Here is a 22,556-nt window from a genome sequence, read left to right on the forward strand (position 1 = left end):
TTTTCTCCTGCCAGGCTTGGCTCACATCAATGTTATAGAGAATGAGCGATGCCTGGTGAGAAGGGGCGTGAAGAACATAAATGCCTTTCTTGAAATGAATTGATCAAGCAGGAGTGTGATCTACTGTTACAATGAAAACACTTGCTGCTGTAAGAGAGAAGTAAAAAGGAAACAAAAAGAGAAAGCAAAAATTCCACAGTGAAATGGCTGCAGCAAGATGGAGAGTGGAGGAGAGGATAAGGAAGAGGATATGCTGGGCAGGTTGAATGTGGTGTGGGGATACACCGTAATAAAGACGTCTCGCCTTGAAAGCTTTAGTGCTCCTGCGAGAGCTGCAGACACAAACAGCAGGGGGATTAAATACAAACCTTAGACCTTTCGCATGCTCTCCAGCCTCTCTGTCGTTGGTTTTATCACTTACCGGTTCTCTTTCCTCATGTCTTTCTTTTCACACTCTTTTGACTCTTGTGCTATGTTCTCAAATGCCCCCTTCAAAGTACAAACAGTTAAGCTGCTTTCTCTCTCTATATATAACTCATGTGCTGATGTACTTTTCTTAAAATTCTTCTTTCTCCATGTCTTAATACAGCAATACTCACTCCTTGAAGTTAGAAAGAAAGCTATGCAAGAAAAATGCTACTAATTCCAAACAACCAACAGCATCATTGGCTATAGCCTGCCATCAGTTATAACTATATTATTACCTTTCCTTACCTTGCTGACCTCTCTACTGCTACTTACCCATTTTAGTTTTCATTATTTGTACATTTTTCACACATATTCTTATTGAATTTTAAAGATACAAAACAAAACTGAACAGAACAACTGGAGCTCCAGTTATCCAATTATAGAAAAGTCAGGCAAAGGTTCAGATCGGCGTAATGACTCTGTGCCCTCACTTTGGATTAAAGTTGTTCTGTTTACTCAGAACATGCTCTGTGCTGTATAGCTGCAGCACTTAATTGCCACTTTTAATGTCGCCATGGTCTCAACTTGAACTGCCTATGGGGAAAATGAACGTGCAAGAGTCCAGTCTATTTTTACCAACTGTTCTCTCTCATCTTGTCTCTTGTCTGTGTGAGCAGTATGTATCTGTCTGACGCAAATCACAATGCTTAAAGCAATAAAATGCATGCAATAAGTCTGTGAGTTTCCTCTGCATCTGGTGTTGTTAAGTGTAATAACTACAATAATATATCACATGTGTGGGTTAAGATGGGCTGGCGTCTGGGTCTCTGGCTCGGGCTCAGGGAGGGTCTGCAGGTTAGCAAAGGGGACACATTTTGGTCACTGAATAGATTAGCATTACATTTCAAAATTAAATGCATTGCCATGAAACTTGATGAAGACATTTACATTCCCAACAGGATGATTTATAATAGCTCTGATTATTCTTTGACTTTACGGCCATCATCAGGTCAAAGTTTTCAGTTTGTTCAATAATTTGCATTTTGAGCAAATACCTGCAAAAACACTCCTATCAGCCTCTATTCTATCTTTGTAGCTGGCACTGCATAAGCAGGTAACAATAATATTGTGAACTTATGCCATTGTGAGCACTGTTATCATTGAGCTTAAAGTGCTGCTGTGTATTTGTACAGCCTTGTACAGCTGCTGGCATAACTGAAGTCTCTTAGCCTTCTTTTGAATCGGTTTACATCGTGTGCAATATATAATGTTCATGCCACTTGTGACCAATTAAAAATCCTGATAAGGTTTTGTATTTTCCTTAGAGAAATATAAAATGAATTTAGCATCACTGATATAATGATTGTGTTTCTTGCAACAACGGAACTCTAAGAAAATGGTAATTTAATTTGGAGGAAACAGATAAATTTAATGATTCAATAGTACATTTTCTGAGGTGTAAAATGAACTGCTGTGTAAAGAGAAGATATGTTTTATCCTGATCAAATTGGCTTATTTCCCGCTCACAGCTGTGTGTGTGTGTGTGTGTGTGCATGTGCATGTTTGTGTTATTAAAGCTGTCTATCCCATTAACTGCGGTGACAGCTGATAAAGATGATAGACACACTCTATTCATGTCACACTAGCTTTCTCCTTCTCCCTTAGATAAACACACATGCAACACACTTCAATTAAACCAAACACTTTTACCACGCACACGCGGGTGAGCACACGTGCACACACACGCGCACACACACACACACACACACACAGTCCTGACTTGTAACGACTTTGAAAAAGAGGAAACTTTTTCTGATCTTTTCTGTTATCTATCTGTAGGACGTAAATTATTATGTACACAGCGAGCAGTTATTGTTTGCCTGTTTTATGAAAGCAAGGGTTTAAATGTGTGTGTACACAGGCTGTTAACAATCTGTGAACAAGTTATCTCTAAGTTTTTAAGAAATCTGAGCCAAGAAAAAGTTAGTGTCCCCCCCTGGAGACCTGACGCAAAACAGCCAGAGATGCAGAAAATCTAAGCTTTTATGTGCAGACACAAACACACACACACACACACACACACACACACACGTTTTCTGATCACAACAGCTTGTCTTAGTGACTAATACACAAGTCTTCACGGACCATTAACTTGCTCCAATTAAAACATGAAGCAATATGTTGTTTTCCTAGCGAGAGTTTTTGCATACTCCTTCATCAGCCCTCGGGGATGACACCTTGAGTCCGTTTCAGCGTCTAATCCCTCAAGTCATTCACATATGGTTGTTTGTGGCTGCTCGTCACTTACAATATGGTAAAGGAAGATCTGGTTGCTTTAAAATGCCAATGCAAGAGTGAGGACTGCATGCACATACCAGACATAGGAGGACTTCCACTTCAATGCGCAACAGAAAGAAAATCTTGCTTTCTAGTTTGAAGTTATTTTGAATTACTTGGACCATTCTGATCTCTCAGCCGTCTCCCTCCTCTCCGTCTGTTTGTTACATATGGTTTGATGGAATTTGGCATCTCTCTTACAATATGTTCATAGGTTTAGTACATGTAGTCACGGTTGGGTTTAAATGCTGTCTTTGCCAAGTCTTTGAGACAAAACTGTCTCTACCCATTCATCCGTTCAGGGGCCAAACGATTGAATTCATGGGAAATGGTTTAGTCTGATAATGGAGGAAAAAATGCATGAGATACAGCTACTTTAAAAAAAGTCAGCAGACTGAGAATGCACTCATAAAAATAGAAGTCACATCTTGAAAAACAGCAGGTGGTTGTTGCAGCGGATGATATTACATCAGAGAAGTCATGAGATTGATGTGAACTCATCAAAAAATCATAGAGAGTAGTGGTGTGAGAGCAAGCGTTTTTAGTCATGAAAGCTTCCACAATCTACTTTTAAGGCGAATGGTAGTTGGATTCCAAACTTTATAATGCCTCATTGACCAGCAGATCCAAACTACTACAAAGTGTTGTAAATAATGCAACATGCAATATAGTTGACGGCATGGAGGATAAGGAGCTTTTGACAAAAATAACTCTCCCTCATGCACTATTGTTTTTTTATGGTACAAATAGAGATATGAATGGGTTATTTCAAGCCTAGCAATAGTTTCAGGGTTTCCCATACATTCATTTATTTGTGGTGGCCTGCTACAATATCAGCATTGTCCACCACATACTGATTTTCAATTTTTGGAGCTGTGAAACACAATTTGTGTGAGAGACAGGGCAGGCACTGAGCATGCGCACTCAAGCCTTCCGCCAACCAAGCTGGATATCTTCCCTTTTTTGTGCCCAGCTAACTTCAGTGTGGAGAAAATAATTTAATCACGCAGCATCCAAGATTTTATCGCTCCAAAAATAGGAAAGCCAGTGTTGATATTGTGGCGGACCATCGCAAATAAATGTGTGTGAAACACTGAAGTAAATTGTTGATGCCAGAGTTGATGCGCGCTGCGGAGGCAAGCATGTGTGACGAGGTGGGTGGGGCTGGAGGGCAGATGGTCTGCGTGAGCTGTAAAATGACATCGTTGATTGGAATTTGGATTTTATCTTCCTGGGCGATTCGCAATTTACCTGGGTGGGCTGCTGAAGTACAATCTATTTATGGAAAAAACTGAGCAAGAGATCCGAGGTGGAGAGAGAAGTGGGTAGTTTGTGAGCAATTGGTGAGTAAACAACAAAATAAGGCAGCAGATTAAGTAGTCTTTAAATGCTGAAATAACAAATAGCCTTGAAGGGAAAGGGTTATTTATTCTCTTTAACAAAATGTACAAATCACTTTTTAAAGAAAAGATTTCTGGAGGAAAATGTTGCCACTTCGTGCCCTTTAATTATGAATAGCATGCATAGCTGCTATAACTCACACTTTTTATTCAGAGATCATAGTTTAGAAAGGATCTGAAGTATCCATGCACTGCAGTATGGTCTTGGATGTTGTCAGCAAACTCTCAGCCATCAGTGTGACCCCTCGTCCTCTATTTAGGCCTTGTTAACATCCAGTAACTATCAAATTGAATGTGACCCAATTTTGTGTCCAGACTTTGATCATTATTCTAGTCATTGTCCTGAATACCTCTTATCGTGCTGTTCATTATCTGGCATAATCGCTATCATTATCTTTTTTCATTATGTTTATGAAAAAAATGAGATTCGGTAGATACAAATTACTTTTACAATGAGCTCTTCTAATTATCATGGACAGAGCCTGATGACTTGTGTCACTTTGCAGCTGTTAAAACCCTGGATTAATCTGATCTTCTGAATTCTAAGACCACAACTTCGGAGTCTATTTAATGTTTAATTTGAAAGGTTTTGGGTCTTGATTTCAAGAGAGGTTTCATCTGCTTAATTTCCAAATACTGAATTTTGTCAGATGGCAATGTCCTAATGCCATGGATCCAACTATAAACATCACTGAAATTCTGAAATGAAATATGTCAGAGACTAAGGTAAGACTGTATTGGATCATTTCATTCCACTTTCATATTTGATTTCTCTGCACGTGAGGAAAAAGGAAAAGGTAAATGCGAGGAAGATGCACAGGGAAGCAATAAGAAGTGAAATATATGACCACAAAGCAGCGTTAGCACCAGTTGTGTTGCATGTCAGGGCCAAACACAGGTAACACAACTCAACTGCATAAAGTTTAAATGATTTTATCAAACTATGTGACAGGGAATCTTCAAGGTTGTGAGAGGAATATGGAACGGAGCACAGCATGTCGTCCAAAGCCATGGGAAGATATGTGCATGTGTGAGAGAGGGAGAAAGAGGGAAAGAGAGAGAGAGAGAGAGAGAGAGAGAGAGAGAGAGAGAGAGAGAGAGAGATCATGTGCAGTGTAATCTATCTGAGAGACAGGTTTGGGGATTTACTCCACACTGAGTTTAGCTCTGCGGGGGGTTTGAGGGGCCTACAGACACACTCCCTGCAGCACCACTGGCCGTGATGAAGGAGGCAATTTGAAGTTACAGGCTTATTTTTTTCTCTTCACTACATTATGCAGAGTGAACTGGACAGAGGTGCAAATATATTTGTCCAAATATGCATAAATGATGAGTGAAAGAGGGAGAGAAAAAAATATAAAGAGGAACATAGGGAAATATTATAGAAAATGTTCCTGAGAAATGAAAACACCATCTTCTTCACCTTCTTCTTGCACTTCTCTTGTCTACACGGTGTAATTTTATTCTTCCAGGACGAAGCGCTTTACATATTGTGAAATATTTCCCAGCACGACTTCTGCTAGCTACTTTATCATGCTAACCGTGTCTGGATGCTTTACTTCACATTACAGATTCAGCAGTGCAATGAAATGCAGCAGAACTATAATGGAGTCAGTGAGAGTCTCATTGACTATATAGTGATGTATGTAGTGGATGGTTAAAAACATAATTTGAGGAAAACTAGAGAGTCGTGGACACATGTTAAATTCAAAACATGTAACAGATTCCCAGGGGTAGAGGTTTTATTTTCTACCTGTGATAAAGCTGAGATGTAAATCTGAAGAGCCACATAACTGCAGCATCGCCAGCTCAATCCAAGTCGGCGACCTTTGTTGAGTCAGACCGGCTCTCTCTCCCTGCATTTCCTGTCTACTTCTGGTGCTGCTTTTTTTCTAAGATAAAAGCCAATTGAATAGTAATCCAAGAACATCAGGCGAGATCCACCAAGCCCGACACTCACTGACATAAACACACATAATGTCACAGCAGTAAGCTGGCAGAAAAAACTCCCCACGCATGGCAATGATAATATTCATATAAATGCTTATTATCGCGAAAACAAAGGTTACAGACTATGTTCAAGGTCAGTAATAATTATAGGTGTTATAGTAATAGCAGCAGCATTTATGGTACTGGTATCAGCAGCTGTGGTATTATTTTAGAAGCAGTATAGTAACCATAATGTTTGAGGTATTTATAACAGCTCCTGCCTCAGTGCCAAGCAACCTCTGAAACAAAATATCTCCATCTGCAGTCCCTACAGGACCAGTTACTGTAGGAATCCATATTTCATTTACCACATTTACCAACCTTGAAATAAAGCCAACACTGTCTGTTTCAGCTGTTTCCAAGTGTGTTTGTGTATCTGCCTCAAACAGTCTCATGGAATGTGGCTCATATTCCAGGTGATATGAGGCACAGCTGATACAGACAACTGGTCAAAGTGTCAAAGGGTTGCTTCCCTGGTCAGGTCATTAAATTTCCAGGTACCCAGGAACACCTGGCTGGGGGTGAACAATAGGTGGTCCCACATCAGCTATTATTATTGCAAATGCTGTGTTACAGCTGGTTGGGGCAGTAAAGGGCAGATCCCACATCAGATCATTAATGCTTCCTGCAGAGCTGACCCACAGTTAGAAGGAGAAAGAGGGACAGAGCTAGTGAGGCACATAGACAAGAAGATAAAATCTCTCCTCTCCTGTCTTCTCCTCTAAACTCCAATAGTGGCTGGTGCTCAGCATCCCTGCAAAATCGCAGGATTGTGTAGATATAGATGAGTCGCTGTTTAGAGATGACCAAGTTCACCTGCCATGTAGATACAGTATAGCTGCACCTTTTGATGCCGACACTGACCCTTCTGATCCTAAAAGTACAACAAAAACATAAAGGGGAAAGAGCACATGTGCCAGTCAGCGCATGAAAAGCTAGTTGCACTTACACCACTACATGTATTTCAGATTACAGATTTGCTGCTGCATTAAACCAAGGTAGCACAATCGGATTTGAAAATAAAAATTTTTAACAGATTCTGATAATCAGAAAAAAGCTTAACATCAGATCCAACAATCAGCCAGGTCAATAATTTGGGCATTTCGTGGTATACAGTAAATAAATGTAAATATATTTATAATCTACTCTTACTTGTACTTTTGATACTTAAAGTGACAATAAACAAATTTCCCACCCCCTAGTTTCCGAGTGGTATTGTTGTTGGAGCAGCTGTTGCAAAGTTGCCTGGATCATTTCCATTGTACTGAAATGGAGATAACAACGCAGGACAAACATGGTTTATTCAGTCGTTTAGTCTATCATAGAAATGTACTGGAAATTACCCTTATTTTTCCAGGAGATAAAGGGCCCTATGACGGACAAAACAGTATAGTGATAACAAGGTTTACGGGGAACCAACATAACCGCAAATGGTTTGTTTATTCTGCATCCATTACGTTGTGCAATCAACAGTTATTTCTAGAAATACGCTGAAGTAGAAAACTTGCCATTTTAAGTAATTTTGTTTTTACAAAAGTAATAATTAGGGTTGTATAAATCAAAGGGTCGTAAAGACAACCTTGCATTTTACTTTTCCAGAGCCCTCTAAGTTGAGTTAAATGAGAAGGCTCTGTTTTTTGTTTTTTTGTTTTGTTTTTTATTCAGTGGTAGTGTCAGTCAGCAGGCAGCCATATTCTGTACTTATGTCCAAGCTCTGTGTATTGTAATGTTCAATTTAGGCTACAATCACTTGTCAACACCTTTGTATTCTCTGGTCGTATGCTTTAATTCGAAATCTATTTGCAGAAATGAACACATGTTTCCCCAACTGAGAAACTTAAATTTCCATGGGAGAGAGTGATTGCACCATTGGACGACTACCAAAATAATTAACATGCCTGCTTGTGATTGGACAAGCAGGGACTTCGGACTAACAAACATGAGCCTGTGAGTGACTGGAATTTACAACTGAAAAAATAAACATTTTAGCTACAAATGCAATACAAGCCCTTACAGTGATCAGTGAGGGTCAGTGAGTGTGCATATGTGGAAATGTGAGTCATGATAAAGATGGAGGGAAAAAGGAGAGAGAAAGTGAAAAAATGAGAGGGGGGGTTGGGGTAAAGCAGAGAGAGACATCAATCTTCTCTGTGCCCCCTGTGGTCCAGGGTACCTGTCCTGTTTCTGACATCAACAAAGCCAAGCCTTCTGGGTAGTAATCAATCAGTCACACTCCGACAAGCTGGCGGAACTGAATGGTCTGTGTGTGTTAGTGTGCGTGCGTGTGTGTGAGTACTTAAGTGTTTGAGTGTGTGTTGGAGTGGATGGTGCACATTAGCCAGGCAGAGGATGAGTAGAAACAGAGATAATAGAGTGTGGAGGGGGGAGAAAGAAAGAAAGAAAAAAAAAGAAGAAGAAAGAAAGAAAAAAGAAAGAAGGTAATGTCTGCATGAAGGAAGAGAGATGAAACACATTCACAGTACAGGCAAAAATAAAGGGTGATTAAACAGAATCATTTGATGAATGATTGAGATACGTTAAAGGAGAAGAAAGAAAGGATTAGAGAGAGGAGGCAGAGGAAGAGAAAACTGAGTGGCCATGTTTTTATCACATATATCACATCTTTCTGAAAAGAGTTAATGCCATTGACTTACTATATAAAAAGCTGTGCTGAAAAACACTTAATTGTTTATGATTAAGTCTCCACTTTACCAGGACAATTACAGGCTTATGGCTGAGTAAGATGTATTACACAGAGAATTTACCACAGACTTCATTCATTAACAGATAAATGCTATCTATCAAATCTCCAGCAAATTTCAAAAGGGATGAGAGAAAGGGCTGTGTCCTCTGAGTGACCTTGGTTGTCATGACAAGTCAAGAGGGCGTCCTAAGCTCTTCGACAAGATACACGAGCAACACTGGGATCAGAGATTAATGAGGATTACAGCGAGCGAGCGGTCAGGAATTTTATATCGGATTTTATACTAGCTGTTGGTCATAATCAGACCATGGTCAGTTCATGTTTTTGAAGGAGGCCGCTTGTGAGGATACTAGATAAAAGAAGCAGGAAGAGATTCGCTGAAGAATAATAAAAACAGAATGTAGCCAAATAGCATCACTTATAATAGATGGTTAGAAATGCTGTAATTATACACAAGCAATGGTTCAGTCTAGCAGGTGTCTTCACTTCACTCTGATTAGACCTCTTGTTAGGAGTGTGTATAGATCAGACTGTTATTTATGTCGCACCTGTTAGCAGGAAATAACATCCTTTTAACTGGCCGTCTTTACAGCATATTCAGGAGGAAAATGCATTATTTGGATATCTGTTCATTAATCATTCAAAACAATGACAGGAAATGATGTAGATATAATATTTTCATTTTTTGTACTGTGCATTGTTGCAAGGAATTCAAGGGAGTTGCTTTATTTTGTAAGAGGCTGTTGTATCATGATCTTTATGCAAGACTTCAATACTGCTCAGTGCGATGTGATTTCCATGATTTATGCATGCATTTGCAATTTAAGAAAATAACAAAAAACACAAGATTACAGTTGGAGTTCAGACACTCTTGCAACTCAGTGCAAAACCCTTTCATATCCCCTTGCATTGTAAATCACATCTGGACTGAACCTTTCAGAGTTATGTAAGCAAAATAATATTACAGCAAACACAAACATTTGAGTTAAGAAATGTGGACTTCTCAGTCGTTTGTATAAATACACTGACAGTTGACCTGCAGTTATTAATAACTGGACACGATACAGAAGATTCTAGGAAAACATCTGGAAAGCTCTGCTCACAATATTTAAAACATTCAATATAACAGATGAGAGGGTGCAGGAGAGGTTGGGTGTGATGGGAAAAAAAACAATGCTACACATAATGTACCTCACCACACTGAGGGTGGGGGTCTGTCAGAGGGCAATGTCTTTACCTTACACTCATAGGAAAATGATCCAACCCTTCAGCGGATGCAATAGTTTTTCATTCTGTTTTGTTCTTTCTTTTTACTTAAAAATTAATTTTGGGAGGTTGAGGGGTGCATGATGTGGCTTATCACGCTCAAATCAACTATATACAACCTCTACTAGATGGTCGAGGTTTGGTTGACTTAGTTTCAGAGTTGGAGGAATTCAAGATAAACCAACCAATGTTACTGAGTCATTAGGAAATATTTGGAATTTCTTTTGGGAAAGATGAGATACGTCGTCAACCATATTCCATATTATTTTTCAAACTTTTTCACCCTAAACAACTCATTTATTAGCAACTTACCATTTCAGTTCAGTTCCATTAGCACTGCAACACGTCAATTATATTCTGTAACAACCAATCACAACAACAGTAGGAAGTTGTTGTTTTATGAATGAAACTTTTGAGGTACCCAATCTAAATAAAGAGTCTTTGGAACAAAAGTTCACTCATTCAATTTTGCTATTCTCTGACTTTGCCTTTGATATGTTCAAATCAGCATTTTTATTACACCATAATTTCATTGTATCCATGTTTTTCTTGACTCCAATTCTTCTATTTTCTCATGAATACAATTTGGGCTCTTTATAGAATGTGTTCTGAATCTGATCAATGTTATTCTGTGGTAAGAGACCAATAAAAGAAAGCTGTACACTGTGAAAAGTTTGTTTCAAGTTCAAAAGGCTTTAGAAAAGAAAGGTTGTCAAGTACGTGTAGTGTTGTGTTCTGTTGAGAGATGTCAGTTCAGATGTTTCCTGAGGTCTCCTTATTCATCTCCCACTGGAACATTGGACCTCCCAGCCCAGCACAACAATAAACTGGCCCTCGTAAATCACCAAGGATCTCTATTGAATTAGCTCTGCAGCCAGATCAAATCTAGCATAATTGGTTAAATGCATTATGTTGATTAATCGGTTCCACTAGCTGTAATAAAGTAACGAGCGGCAGAAGGAGAGCAGATCTTTGTTTTTGCTGTTTCTTTCTTCGGTCTTTCGTACTGAGAAATCCTTACAAATGACCTGACAAATGAGAGTCGCTTCCCCCTCCTTCTTTTACTGTCAGTCTCTCAGTCACTGCTCATTTTTGATTGTTCTTCCATTCTGTGTCTCAGGCTTCTGGTAAAAGCTCTTTCTACCACCACTCCCTTCTATCTCATTATCTTCCTCTGTATCTTCTGATGCATAGGCTTTTAGGAATGAATAACTTCGCAGAGCAACAAAACTGTCTGTTCTAATGAACAAAATCACATTATTCTTCTCTCTAATCACAACCCCTCCATCAGCAAATGCTGCAGTACTCACATGCCGCTTGTATTTAAAGGAAGGCTATTGTGCTCTGAATAATGCCATAATTACCAAGCACTTTTTTAGAGAAACAGCCACCAAATCTTTTATTCGAAAGACTCTCAGTGAATGTGGGCCACAAAGGAGGAAAACTATTAAAACTGTCAAGTACCTCTTCAGCAAAAACCATCTTATTAGAAAGCGGCAAGAACCTGTCTCTTTTCTCCACTGTTGGTACTGTGAACATTAGATGTGCCGTGATTTTATGCATTTATTCATCGCAGTATGAGATCACTCAGCTAACAATTGATATCACACCTACAGGGCAAAAAACGTCTGCCGAGCTGTGTTGTTCTAGTAAGCTGAAATTGTTCAACATGTATTGTTATGAAGTGGGCAAGAGGAAAAGAGATATGAAGTATGACTGTACAAGCGAGCTGAACAGTTACAGAGACGCACTTTATTGTTTTCTGATTCATTTAAAAATAACTCATATATCACTGCGTTACACATCAACCCCAAGTTTGTACATTTCAAAGGCTATGTACCCTATTGCCATTTTTACAAATATATATATATATATAATATATCAAGTTCACATTACATGTTTAGTACCTGACTGTCACAGTGGGAGGTGGAGGGAAACTCAGGACACCTTAAGCCATGTTTGTTACGACAATAAACTGATATTTTTCAAGCAAAGTCAGGCCATCTCTAGTCATGACTGTGGTGACAGGGCCAGGTGTTTTTAAGGAGGCCTTGGGACATTTCCAGTCTTGTTTGTGGTAACCAAAACCGGTCATTTTTAAACACTGCAAGGAAGGAATTGTAAAAAAAGATGCAGATGCATATGAAGTTATGGAAAGAGCCCCAGATGACAAGTGCTTATATCAGTTTTGGCAGACCTCAAATGTCCAACAGATCATCAAGATAAACACCAGCTTCTACCTTCTCTTTCCTGATTTATGGTAAAATGCGCTACTGAATGAATGTGGTGCCTGTCTGAGGCAGAGTTGTGGCAGTATGAGCATCTGTGACTTTAAGCCTCCAGTGAGCCAACTTTCATTTCTTGGAATGAATGAAAATCAGCCTAAAACTCTGACGAGTGGCTGGAATAGTCCGTGTTGCTCAGCAACATTACTAATGGGAGCAGTTGGGGTATCAGCAATTTGGATGCCAGATAGAATTGGTTGGTACAAAAGCCAGTACTAAACCAAATGCCATAAATTAAGGCTTACAGCTGCAGATTGTACAGCAAAATTGGATGGATGCTCAGAGATGACATGAAATCATCGTACTGGCTGTATATTGTGAAACCATCACTGAGTTCTGAGTAGAGCAAATTATTACAGTAAAGTTCAGTAGATTTCGCTCTCATACATGTACCGCATGCACACATGGTGCTGCAAGCCACCTTGAATAAAATAATCCACTCGCTTTATGTTAAATTAATGCAGAAAAGCAGAGCATGCTGCAAAAATTAAATCGCACTTTTTTATCTATCTTTGAGTCATTAAACATTTTATGACTCCCGTTTGGTGTTTTGATAAGTCACTGTAGAAACTGTGACAATAACATGATGATATGCCAAAATTGACAGAATGTTCAATAATCAAGGCATAATGTTTGTGCGTTCTTTGTTATTTATGCTCTATTCAACTTGGAATTAAATTCTAGAGACTACAACCATATCTGGCCTCATCTATTGCCTTAGAAACGTTGCTGTACCCATCACACATCATATTTACATTAGAATAAATATTCATCATGTAGATGGAACAAGTCCCCTGTCCACGGTGATATAATGTAGTCTGTTCCACAATCATTTAGCAGCCAAGCACCAGGGCCAGTTACCAACATCCATCCAAAATGTTAGTCTCTCAACCGAACTGGAGCTGCTGTTTTGCCAATGAGTACTGCATGCTTTGACACAACCATCACAAACAGTCCTATCTCTGTCCCACGTCCTCACGCAGCCCTGACTCTGTTTCATAGATATTGCTCTTATCAGAGTTATTTGGCATAATACCAGAAGTATCAATCCCCTGAATGAAAGCTTTTAACAGTATCCTTCCCCACTTCAGACCACATGTAACTCTTCAGAAAGATCATGTCCATGCTGTCCTGTTCGCTGCTTTTTCACTTTTCTTTTACTATTTTGCTGCACAGCAAAGACAAATGCAGACATTTCATTAGCTGCAATGGGACATATCTGTTTCCTGTATAAAAAGATTTTTTCCAGCATGTGGAAGAGTCGCTCCCCACCACATCTGATTGATTTTTAGACTGTTATCGCAGTTAAATTTTGCATCATGCTGGATGCCATCAACACTTCCAAGTGTGGGATTTGAATTGTGAATTGTGTTCACACTGCATGTCTATAAACTATTCATGTACAACACTCATCCATCATTATGTCCTTCATGTCTTTCAAAAATAGTCTACATCTTAAAGTAGTTGTCAGGTTTTCCTACATACTTTACTTTTACTTCACCGTGGCATGGGAGGTTACCCTATCTCTAGTAGGTTATTTCCTATTTCAGCACTTTAGCTCTACTTAATTCTTCACCTTATTTCTGCTCCTTACTTTTCCCTTCAGTTCTCTTTCCACCTCTGGTCTCTTTGCTGCATGCACACCGGCTTGCCCTGCACCTTTCTATTCCTCTCTCCCTGTATGTGTCAGCTCTGTGGACCTAAAAATAATTCTTATCTTGGATTTTTTTTACCACATATCCGTTTTCATAACAGCAGGTGAGCCACATTTGGAGGAAGAGGCTTGATAATGACGCAGCCTATGGAAACAATCTAAACTGACATGGTACATTGCCAGATTTTACAAAACAATGGTACAAGTAGAGATAGTAAGGATCGCACCACAATCAGTGTGTACCTACAAAAAAAGGCAAAATACCTGGGCTGACACCATAAAATGACTTCTCTCTCCCTCTCAGTGTTTCTCTACGGAGCAGGTACAGGTGCGGATGGGGTAGAGTGAGGGGAAAATGTCAACTCATTAATCAATTCCTGATGGCACTGTTCTCTTACACGGATAAAAGACAGGGATCCTATACCATGCACTCCTTCATTATCCCCTTAAAGAACACGATTATTAAAGACTATTCACATTTGTCATCTTTACTGCAAACATGTCAATAAATCCCTTTTTTAATTTTTACGATTGACATATTTTGTGGACAGCCATTATACACCTGGGTTACCAGCCTAAGTAAAGCTAGGTTTTTTTGACAAAATGTCCCAAAAATGTGTAAATACATTGCTTCACTTGTCATTGGTGCTTAAGAGTTTGCATCTGTCAATGTATCTGCTACAAATCATCTGCACATACCCCCTAAAATCTCAGTAAAGCATCATGCTACTTAATGGAAGTCAGACTTGAAAGTTTAGTTTGTGTTTAGAGTGTATGTGTGCTTGTATTGCCGTCTTTGTGTAGACACATTTTTCCTGAAAGACTTGTTTGGTGGTAAAGGTCAGGATGAGGTCTTGGTCGAGGTTGAGGTTGGGCATCTAGTGCTGTATTTAACAAGGGTCCTCACAAGTAATGCAAGACAAATGTGCGTGTATCTGTGTGAGTACCTCTATTGCTAGAAAACACCCGGAGGTGAGAAAATGCGCATATGAACACACACTTTTTGGCAACACCGTGAAAACAGAATGTCACAGCATCTACACTTGGTGAATTCTGTCAGTTTTACATTTTCACACACACACACACACACACACACACATACACACAGACACACACGATTCTTAGTCTTAGAGATGATGTATGGGCTGTCAATACTCAGTCAATACTTCGTCTTGTTATCTAACTAAATGTTATAGTCAGCCATTTTACAGCAGTTACAATAAAAGTTGATATTTTCACATCCAATAAGTGTACAACAAACTTCTAATTAAAACATATTTGTCATTACTGAAAAAACACTGACTCAATGTTTGCCCTAGCAGAAACAAACAAGAACAAGTCCTGCCAACATTTTGATTGACACGAGTTGTTTGTTTCTCTTTAAAGTCTTTTCTTTTTCTGAAGCCTCATTTTCATTAATTCGTTCCACTGTGTACTGATTACAACATGAGTACAAACATTTAAACCAACAAGTTTTATTTTCAAAACATCATTATCGTTTGACATGTTGACTGATTTTAACAAATGATGGTTATTTAAGTGGCTTTGAAATGCAGCTTATCTTTGTTTTCTCTATCATAAGGTCTTAAAACAATATTTTGAATTTAACTGTCAAAGGTACATTTATCTGAAAAACCTGTCAACTTAGTTAATATATTTATTTTATACCTTGATGAATCTCAAGGCTTGAGGCTTCATTAAAATCAATGTGTGGTGTGCTGCAGATGAGTCAAACATCAGAGTCTGCTGTCATTAAATGATGGAAGTCGAATTAATTGGAATACTTAGATTCCATCGAATGGGTTAAGTTATAGGCCATCACCATTGTCCTGGAGAGATTAATTGCAATTCAAAAGTTATCCAGATTTAACGTTAAAGTTATCTAATTTAACTTACTTGAAACTCTCAAAATGGCAATAAAACATACTTAAATCACTTGACTTGACATTTTGTAAAGAAATAATATTGTGCTTACAGAAACTGGAGTTCCAGCCTTGTGCCAATTCAAAAATACAGGACTGTGCGTTCCTTTCAATACGCTGTATCACAAAGGTATCGAAGTAGCAGTACTTCTTTACAATTTTAAAGATGATAATATGTCAGTCCTGTGTTTTTACCTTATTTCCACTGCCCTCAGGTGGCCAGAAAAATTCTTAATTGCAGATTAAACACCAGACATAAACACGTCCTTCTTGCATTCTGCACACACATGGAGACTTTTAATTATTAATGGAGCTGGTATACTGGATCACTGAGAAATACTGTACCAAATAGGTTTTTTCCCCCAATGGCAATTGATCATACAGCATGCTCAATCTGCATTCATCCAGCATTTCTCAACCTAATCACCTGTGATTTTTTGTACTACAGAACATGTACTGTAGGAAAAATGCAGCATTACCCACTAATAATCATACATACAAAGCGAAGGTGAAAGTCTATTTTATGGGACGCTGTATAACCAAGCATGACTAAAGATCTACCAACGGATCATTATTGGAGAAACCTAAAAGACGTGAAATACAATGCAGTGCCACAAAATCTTCATGAGAGTTTGCCCCAGTTTGATACAGTTCAGTGCTTTCGTTGTTTTATCAAATTGTATTCACTCATTTATTTATTTTTCTAAGATAAAAGCCAAAGCTTGATCAGCATTCATCTCATCTCCGTCACAAGAGCAGCCAAAACTCACTGGGTGGCGGCACATCAATTTTGGATACAGAGTGAGTGAAATGAAAAACATTTCAAAAAGAAAACGCCATCTGCCAAAAACCAAGGTTTAGGAAGTGCATTGTTGTGACACTGGTGTGAATTATGAAACAGCTCGTGTCAGTATTTCTGGTTTCATAATTACGGTCACAAAAGGCGGCGTTCACTAACCGATAGTCCTGACATCGTCCTCACGCATGATTGCACATATGCATACAAACACAGTGCAAGATAAAAATCCAAGTGCAGCTGGAGGAGGTGAAAAAAATTCTGATTGCTGACAGCAAAATTAAATAATCAGAGAGGGAGAAAAGAAAATTACATCTTCCACATTGCTTGGATGTGAAATAATGAAATCCACTTGACCTTCTATCTGTTTTGGTGCCTTGAAGCCCTTCACGCCATCCCTGTCCATCAATCTCACGTGGTGAGATGGAGAAATGGATTAACTTCATATTTCTTTTCAAGTACATGCTTCTTTGCGTTACCACAGAAACATTATTATCTGGGAATCTGCCTCAAGCTTTAGAAAATGACATTGTAGTCACATTTGGATGCAATTTCACAACATGATGGACATAGAATTGGAAGTGAGATCCATCTTTTGCAGGTATTATACCAGTCCACATACGGTGAATACGTTTTCCCTGCGGAATTGTTCCCTTGTGTCTTCACAGTTCACACAAAGAACACTATTATCTGCTTTATCAATCCCGTTATTATATTGCTCCTCTTCAGCTACAGATTCAACTGACCAGACTCTGTAGATATTTCATCATTTTTTTTTTTTTTTTTTGTCCTTTACCCTTGTGCACCTGCCCTCGCTGATTCCTCTAACTCCTACTCATATTCCTTTCCATAAAAATCTCTCTCACCCTGTGATCTGAAATCAAACAGTGTCTCCACACTCTCAGCAAGGCATCTGCGCCACGCTGACACACGCTCACCTCTCCGCTGTTTATCATTAATTAATATGATTTGTTCTCCCACCTGTTTTCATCATTTCTATTATTCAAACCGTCTTTGGAGCATCCCTTAGCAAATAGCGCAACTGTTGTTTGTTGATTTGATTCCATGTGTGAACTAAAATGAACTCGGTTTCTCACTGAAGACTTCCATCTGTCACCTATCTAGCTTGAAACAGTCTAAAAAAGAGCTTTTCATTTGAGTGGCGGATGAAAGTCGCATTGAGAAAGGAATCTGCGTACCCTACACTTCAAAATACACACGTGCAAAAAGTCATGTTCAAAAATTAAACATTTGACTTTTCCCAGACCTTTTTGAAATTAATGGACATGTTTGGATCAGTGAGGAGAGCACAGATGAAACTGCAGTTTCGATGGAGAATCAGGTAAAATGTTTTGAGAATATTCAAAGCAAGCGCTAATCAGTAAATGCTAATCAGGATACAGTTTTTGTTATTCTTTGTTGCAACACAACCCTGGGACAATTTGCTTGACAAGATGCTTTGATAATCACACCGAGATGAACATAGACGACTGAGCAAATGAAATCAGACGTCTATTCTTTAACAACAGTCTCCTGATGAGGAGAGAAGGACAGATTAAGGGGGGAGTGACGAAAACAACCATAAAAACAGACCACTGCTCACGATGTGCAGCAAACAGCCGGAACAGGTGAAATGAAGCAGAAAATATAGATAGTGACAACAAGATTAAAAACCACATACTACTCACATTATTTTAGTTACAGCGCCTGAAAATATTGACTGGATTCTATTAAATCACTGTTTGCAAGTTGGAAAAGAAATTATCTTGTGCTGGAGAGAAAACAATTTTGATTCAAAGGTTGCAGCTTCTAAAATATGAGGATTTGCGGCTTTCCACTGTTTTAGATCTTTTGATCCTGAAAATCATTGTAAATTGGCCTTTTGCAGAGACAAAACAAGGAAATTAAAGAAGCAATCTTGAGCTTTCTGGACAGAAAACAAATTAGGACATGAGCTCTTAACCTCTGCTAATGGCAAGTTTGACTGCAACAATGCTGATAATCAATAGTGATTCATCCAGTGAAAAATATAAATTCTGTGGTTCAAGCTCTTGTGTTATGGACCATTGGACATTCAACAGCAGATTAATCAATAATGAATAGAATCATTGGTTGCGGCCCAACTCACTAAAGATGTGCACATTGGGGTTGCAGCAGACAATTATATTGGTATGAACATTATCATCTTACTGTGTATATCTTGCTTGTAAATGGTATGAATTCTACCGTATGAGTGTTATCAGAGAAGTTATACTTCAAGTCACGTATATTACAGCTCCCTTTCTGTTGTTTGTGCCTCCATGTCTGCATTTGGGTTATTGATGAACTGGGCCTGATATTTTTGGAGATGGTCATCATACCGTGAAAATCTTGTATCATTTTTAGAGTTCAACAGGTTTATTCAACTGCTGCTAACATTACTTTATAACTGACTGCATTATGTATTCTCACTTCATTTATAGCTTGTCCTTAGGGAGCGAATTTGGAAGATGCATCTTACAAGTAGAACGTGAAGCATAATTCCCTGAAAAATAATAAACTGGTCCAGAACAGACTGTTCAATGCAGTTAGTGTAGCTGATGAATAGTAATGCCAGAGGAAGTGAAATACAAACTGCTTTTTCTATCACATATTCTACAAAACAACGTGAAGACAACCCTCATGGGGCTGGGTCCTAATCTAGTCATCAGCTACTTTTAATATACCACAGTTTACAGTAAAGTCCTGAGCCCTGACTCATAATGAGAGGAGGAGAGCAGCAGTTTTCATAATCATGCAGATTTGTTTGTACGTTGTTGTGATGCTATCACAACCTTACACCTACAAACAGAATGTCTCTCCAGTGATTCACTACTTTGCATGATTTGCCATTATACAACGCTCCTGCTATCTGTCGGAGAATGAGCCCTGATAATGACACCGAGATGAACGCAGCAAAATGTGGAAATGAAATCAGACATCTATTCTTGAACTACAAAGTCCTGATGGGGAAAGACAGGGGAGGAGGACGGGGGAGGTAGACGAGGGGAAAGAGGAAGAGTGCGCGCAGGTAAATTAGATTGAAAGGGAGAGAGAAGGCCTGGCAGCAGAATGTGGGAGAAAATAGAAATAAATCAAAAGTGTGAAAAAGAAATGATATACTGTGGTACGATGGGGGAAAATAAGAGAGAGAAGCGGGAGGCAGTGGGAGAGGGAGGGTGATGAGGGAGCTCAGAGGAAGAAATCAGCTGCTTTCTAATGGGCGCTGATTACATCTCCTCCTAAATGTCAAGTACATTTCCATTTAAAGTGCCTAGCTGCTTAAAAAGGCATGAAGAGAGGCACACCCAGACCACACACACACATACATAGAGTCATGGAGTCCACACAGGCACGTATAGTAATGCAAACAAATGTAGGCAATCCACACACACAGTTGACTGAAATTTTCAATGTGGATTGTGAATGTGTTTGTTAGAACATGCCTCATTTCTTTAAACCCTTTCACTCTTTGTGTGTCCATAACTCATACCAAAGTGACACAGTAGCCGGAGTACACCTTAGGCTCATCAATAAAATGCACACACGCGCGCACACACCCACACACACACACACTTCTTTATACTTCGTTTCAACCCACCCTCAAATCTGCTCTGAACCAATGAGGCGTGTCCTCCCACCGGGGCTCAGTAATGACTGCCAATCAGGATCACCGTAGTGGTGCCCAACAGCAAAGACCAGTAAGATAGATGAGTGGCCCCGAGGCCCCGCTGCACTGGAGCGAACAGAGCGTGGGGACGGATTCAATATGTCACAATAACATACACATGCACTCCCACACACACACATGGGAAAACGCTGGTGTGTGTGGCTACAAACACATTCTCGCCGCATCTGCCGTCACGCGAAGATAGAAGCTGCCGCGCTGTTTCTATTTTCTCTCTCACATGTGCACAACACAGAAAACTAACAGGCACGTGTGACTATGAACAGCTGAAAAAAACTGAGGTTAACAGGACAGCTTCAGGAAAGAAGAGTGAAACAAGTTATCCACAGAGACAGGAGAACAATCTTGTCATTTTACCAGCTAAATTTACAAATTCAGACTTGTAACGCCATAACAGCTGTTAAATGCAATCTGTGATGTCCTGGGAAGTATGACAGTGCCTTCTGTTTTTGCCTGCCCTCGTTCAGGTCCTCCCTGATTGATTGGCGCTGAAGGACTGGCCTCAACTTCGTGGGAGACGGTTTGCGTCCAAGTTGGCTGCCTGTCTCTCTCCTCTCTAAACATTGGTGGCTTGTAAGCACTCAGCTTGGCTTTTGTTTGGTTTGAGTTTGACAGTTTATTCTCTCTATAGTTTCACCCACACTTTTGAGTTATCTTTAACATATTACTTGCTTAGTTGAATTGCCATTTAGTCGACTTCTCTTCTTTGTTACTGCCAAACCACAGCTCTACTACCACTGCTACTCTGTGACTACTTCACAAAGATAACCATGGTTAAATACACAGTCAGAGAAGTCTTCATTTAACTCCCCTATGTGTTTATTATTGTGGCTGCAGCTGGCATCGGAATTGAATTGAAATGCATGGCAATTAATGTATACTGGTTTGTAGAAGTTTGGGAGAAACATTAGGAACATCTCAACATGAGGCCATCCATCAAATCAATGACTTACAGTGTTATGCTCATCATACAACTGATATCCAGCAATATCTGTGTACTGTTTAAAAGCAGGAATGAAGAAGGTCCTTCACAAATGGAACACAGTCACAGACAAAACCAATGCATGTGAAAATTGGAGAGGAGCATGTAAGCACAGCAGAAAGTAAAATACAGACAGACAAATCAGCAAAGAAACCAACAAGGAGTAGACAGAGACTTTCAGACTAAGGACGAATCTGACTCACATTGTTTGACGTGGAAGACCCTTCTTATTTTCTTCATGGGGATGAAAAAGTTTGAAAAAGTTGTCCAAGTCCTTCTTGTCCCTTCCCAGTGCACTTAATCCATCACTTTGTTTGGTTTCCTCCATTTTTTGTTCCAAGTCTTACAAAACGCGGTAGCTAACGTTAGCTGTTAGCACTGGGGAAACAGGCTAGCTAGCTAACTTCACGGTATTCCATTAAAATATTGACTTTCTACTGCCTGTCCTAAGAGCAGAGTATAACTAACACCGAAAGTAATTTAAATCATTTTCTTTGCCGTTGTCCGTTTACAGTTTTAAAGCCGTGTGATGCTAACTGCGCATATTTTTTCAATCAACGGATTCCAAGTTCACCTGCGTCAACGTCCGTTAGGCTGCAATACCATCTTCGGCCACATATGCTGGTTTACAGTGTAAAGCAGTGTAAAGCCAGAGAGGCGCTGTTTCCCACATTTGACACCTAAACTCTTATAATTTTGACTTTATCTTTAAAGGAGTCATCACCTGGTTTTTTACATATCCAGTCCCTCTTCGATTGCTTTGGATCAGTTCTTAAAACTTATTAGAAAAAAAATAAATAAAAAAAATCAAACATAGAGCTTGTTCTGACACTTTTTCATACCGCGACTTTCTCACGCGAGATTATGCGCAAGGTTTTGACCGGTCCGGATGTGCATTGTATTAATATGTAATGAGGCGCACGTTGATTGGCCGCAGGAAGGACAGAGCCGGAATGGGGGGCGAGCCTGCATGCACACAGACTCCAAAACATAAACAGCCCCCTGTCATGGCGCACACACTAAATGACGAACCTTACGGAATTCAGGCATTTATGTAGGAGCCGGAGTCGGAACCCGAACGGGAGAGTGAAGAGGCAGAGACGGTGG

The 22,556-nt window shown here is 39.4% G+C and overlaps 1 protein-coding gene across 2 annotated transcripts in view; it reads right to left on the bottom strand.

Annotated features, from left to right (window-relative positions):
• The window catches only part of LOC115581182 (netrin receptor UNC5C-like), a 382,877-nt gene extending 360,847 nt beyond the window's left edge, over window positions 1-22,030 (bottom strand). For both annotated transcript variants that reach the window (XM_030416078.1, XM_030416077.1), the window contains exon 1: window positions 21,653-22,030. In XM_030416078.1, coding sequence (XP_030271938.1) covers window positions 21,653-21,689 — 37 coding nt within the window. In that variant the 5' untranslated portion in view covers window positions 21,690-22,030. The remainder of the gene's footprint in view (window positions 1-21,652) is intronic.
• Window positions 22,031-22,556: the final 526 nt, after the last annotated feature.

This window comes from Sparus aurata, chromosome 5, assembly GCF_900880675.1.
Source record: "Sparus aurata chromosome 5, fSpaAur1.1, whole genome shotgun sequence".
Classification (NCBI taxonomy): Eukaryota; Metazoa; Chordata; class Actinopteri; order Spariformes; family Sparidae; genus Sparus; species Sparus aurata.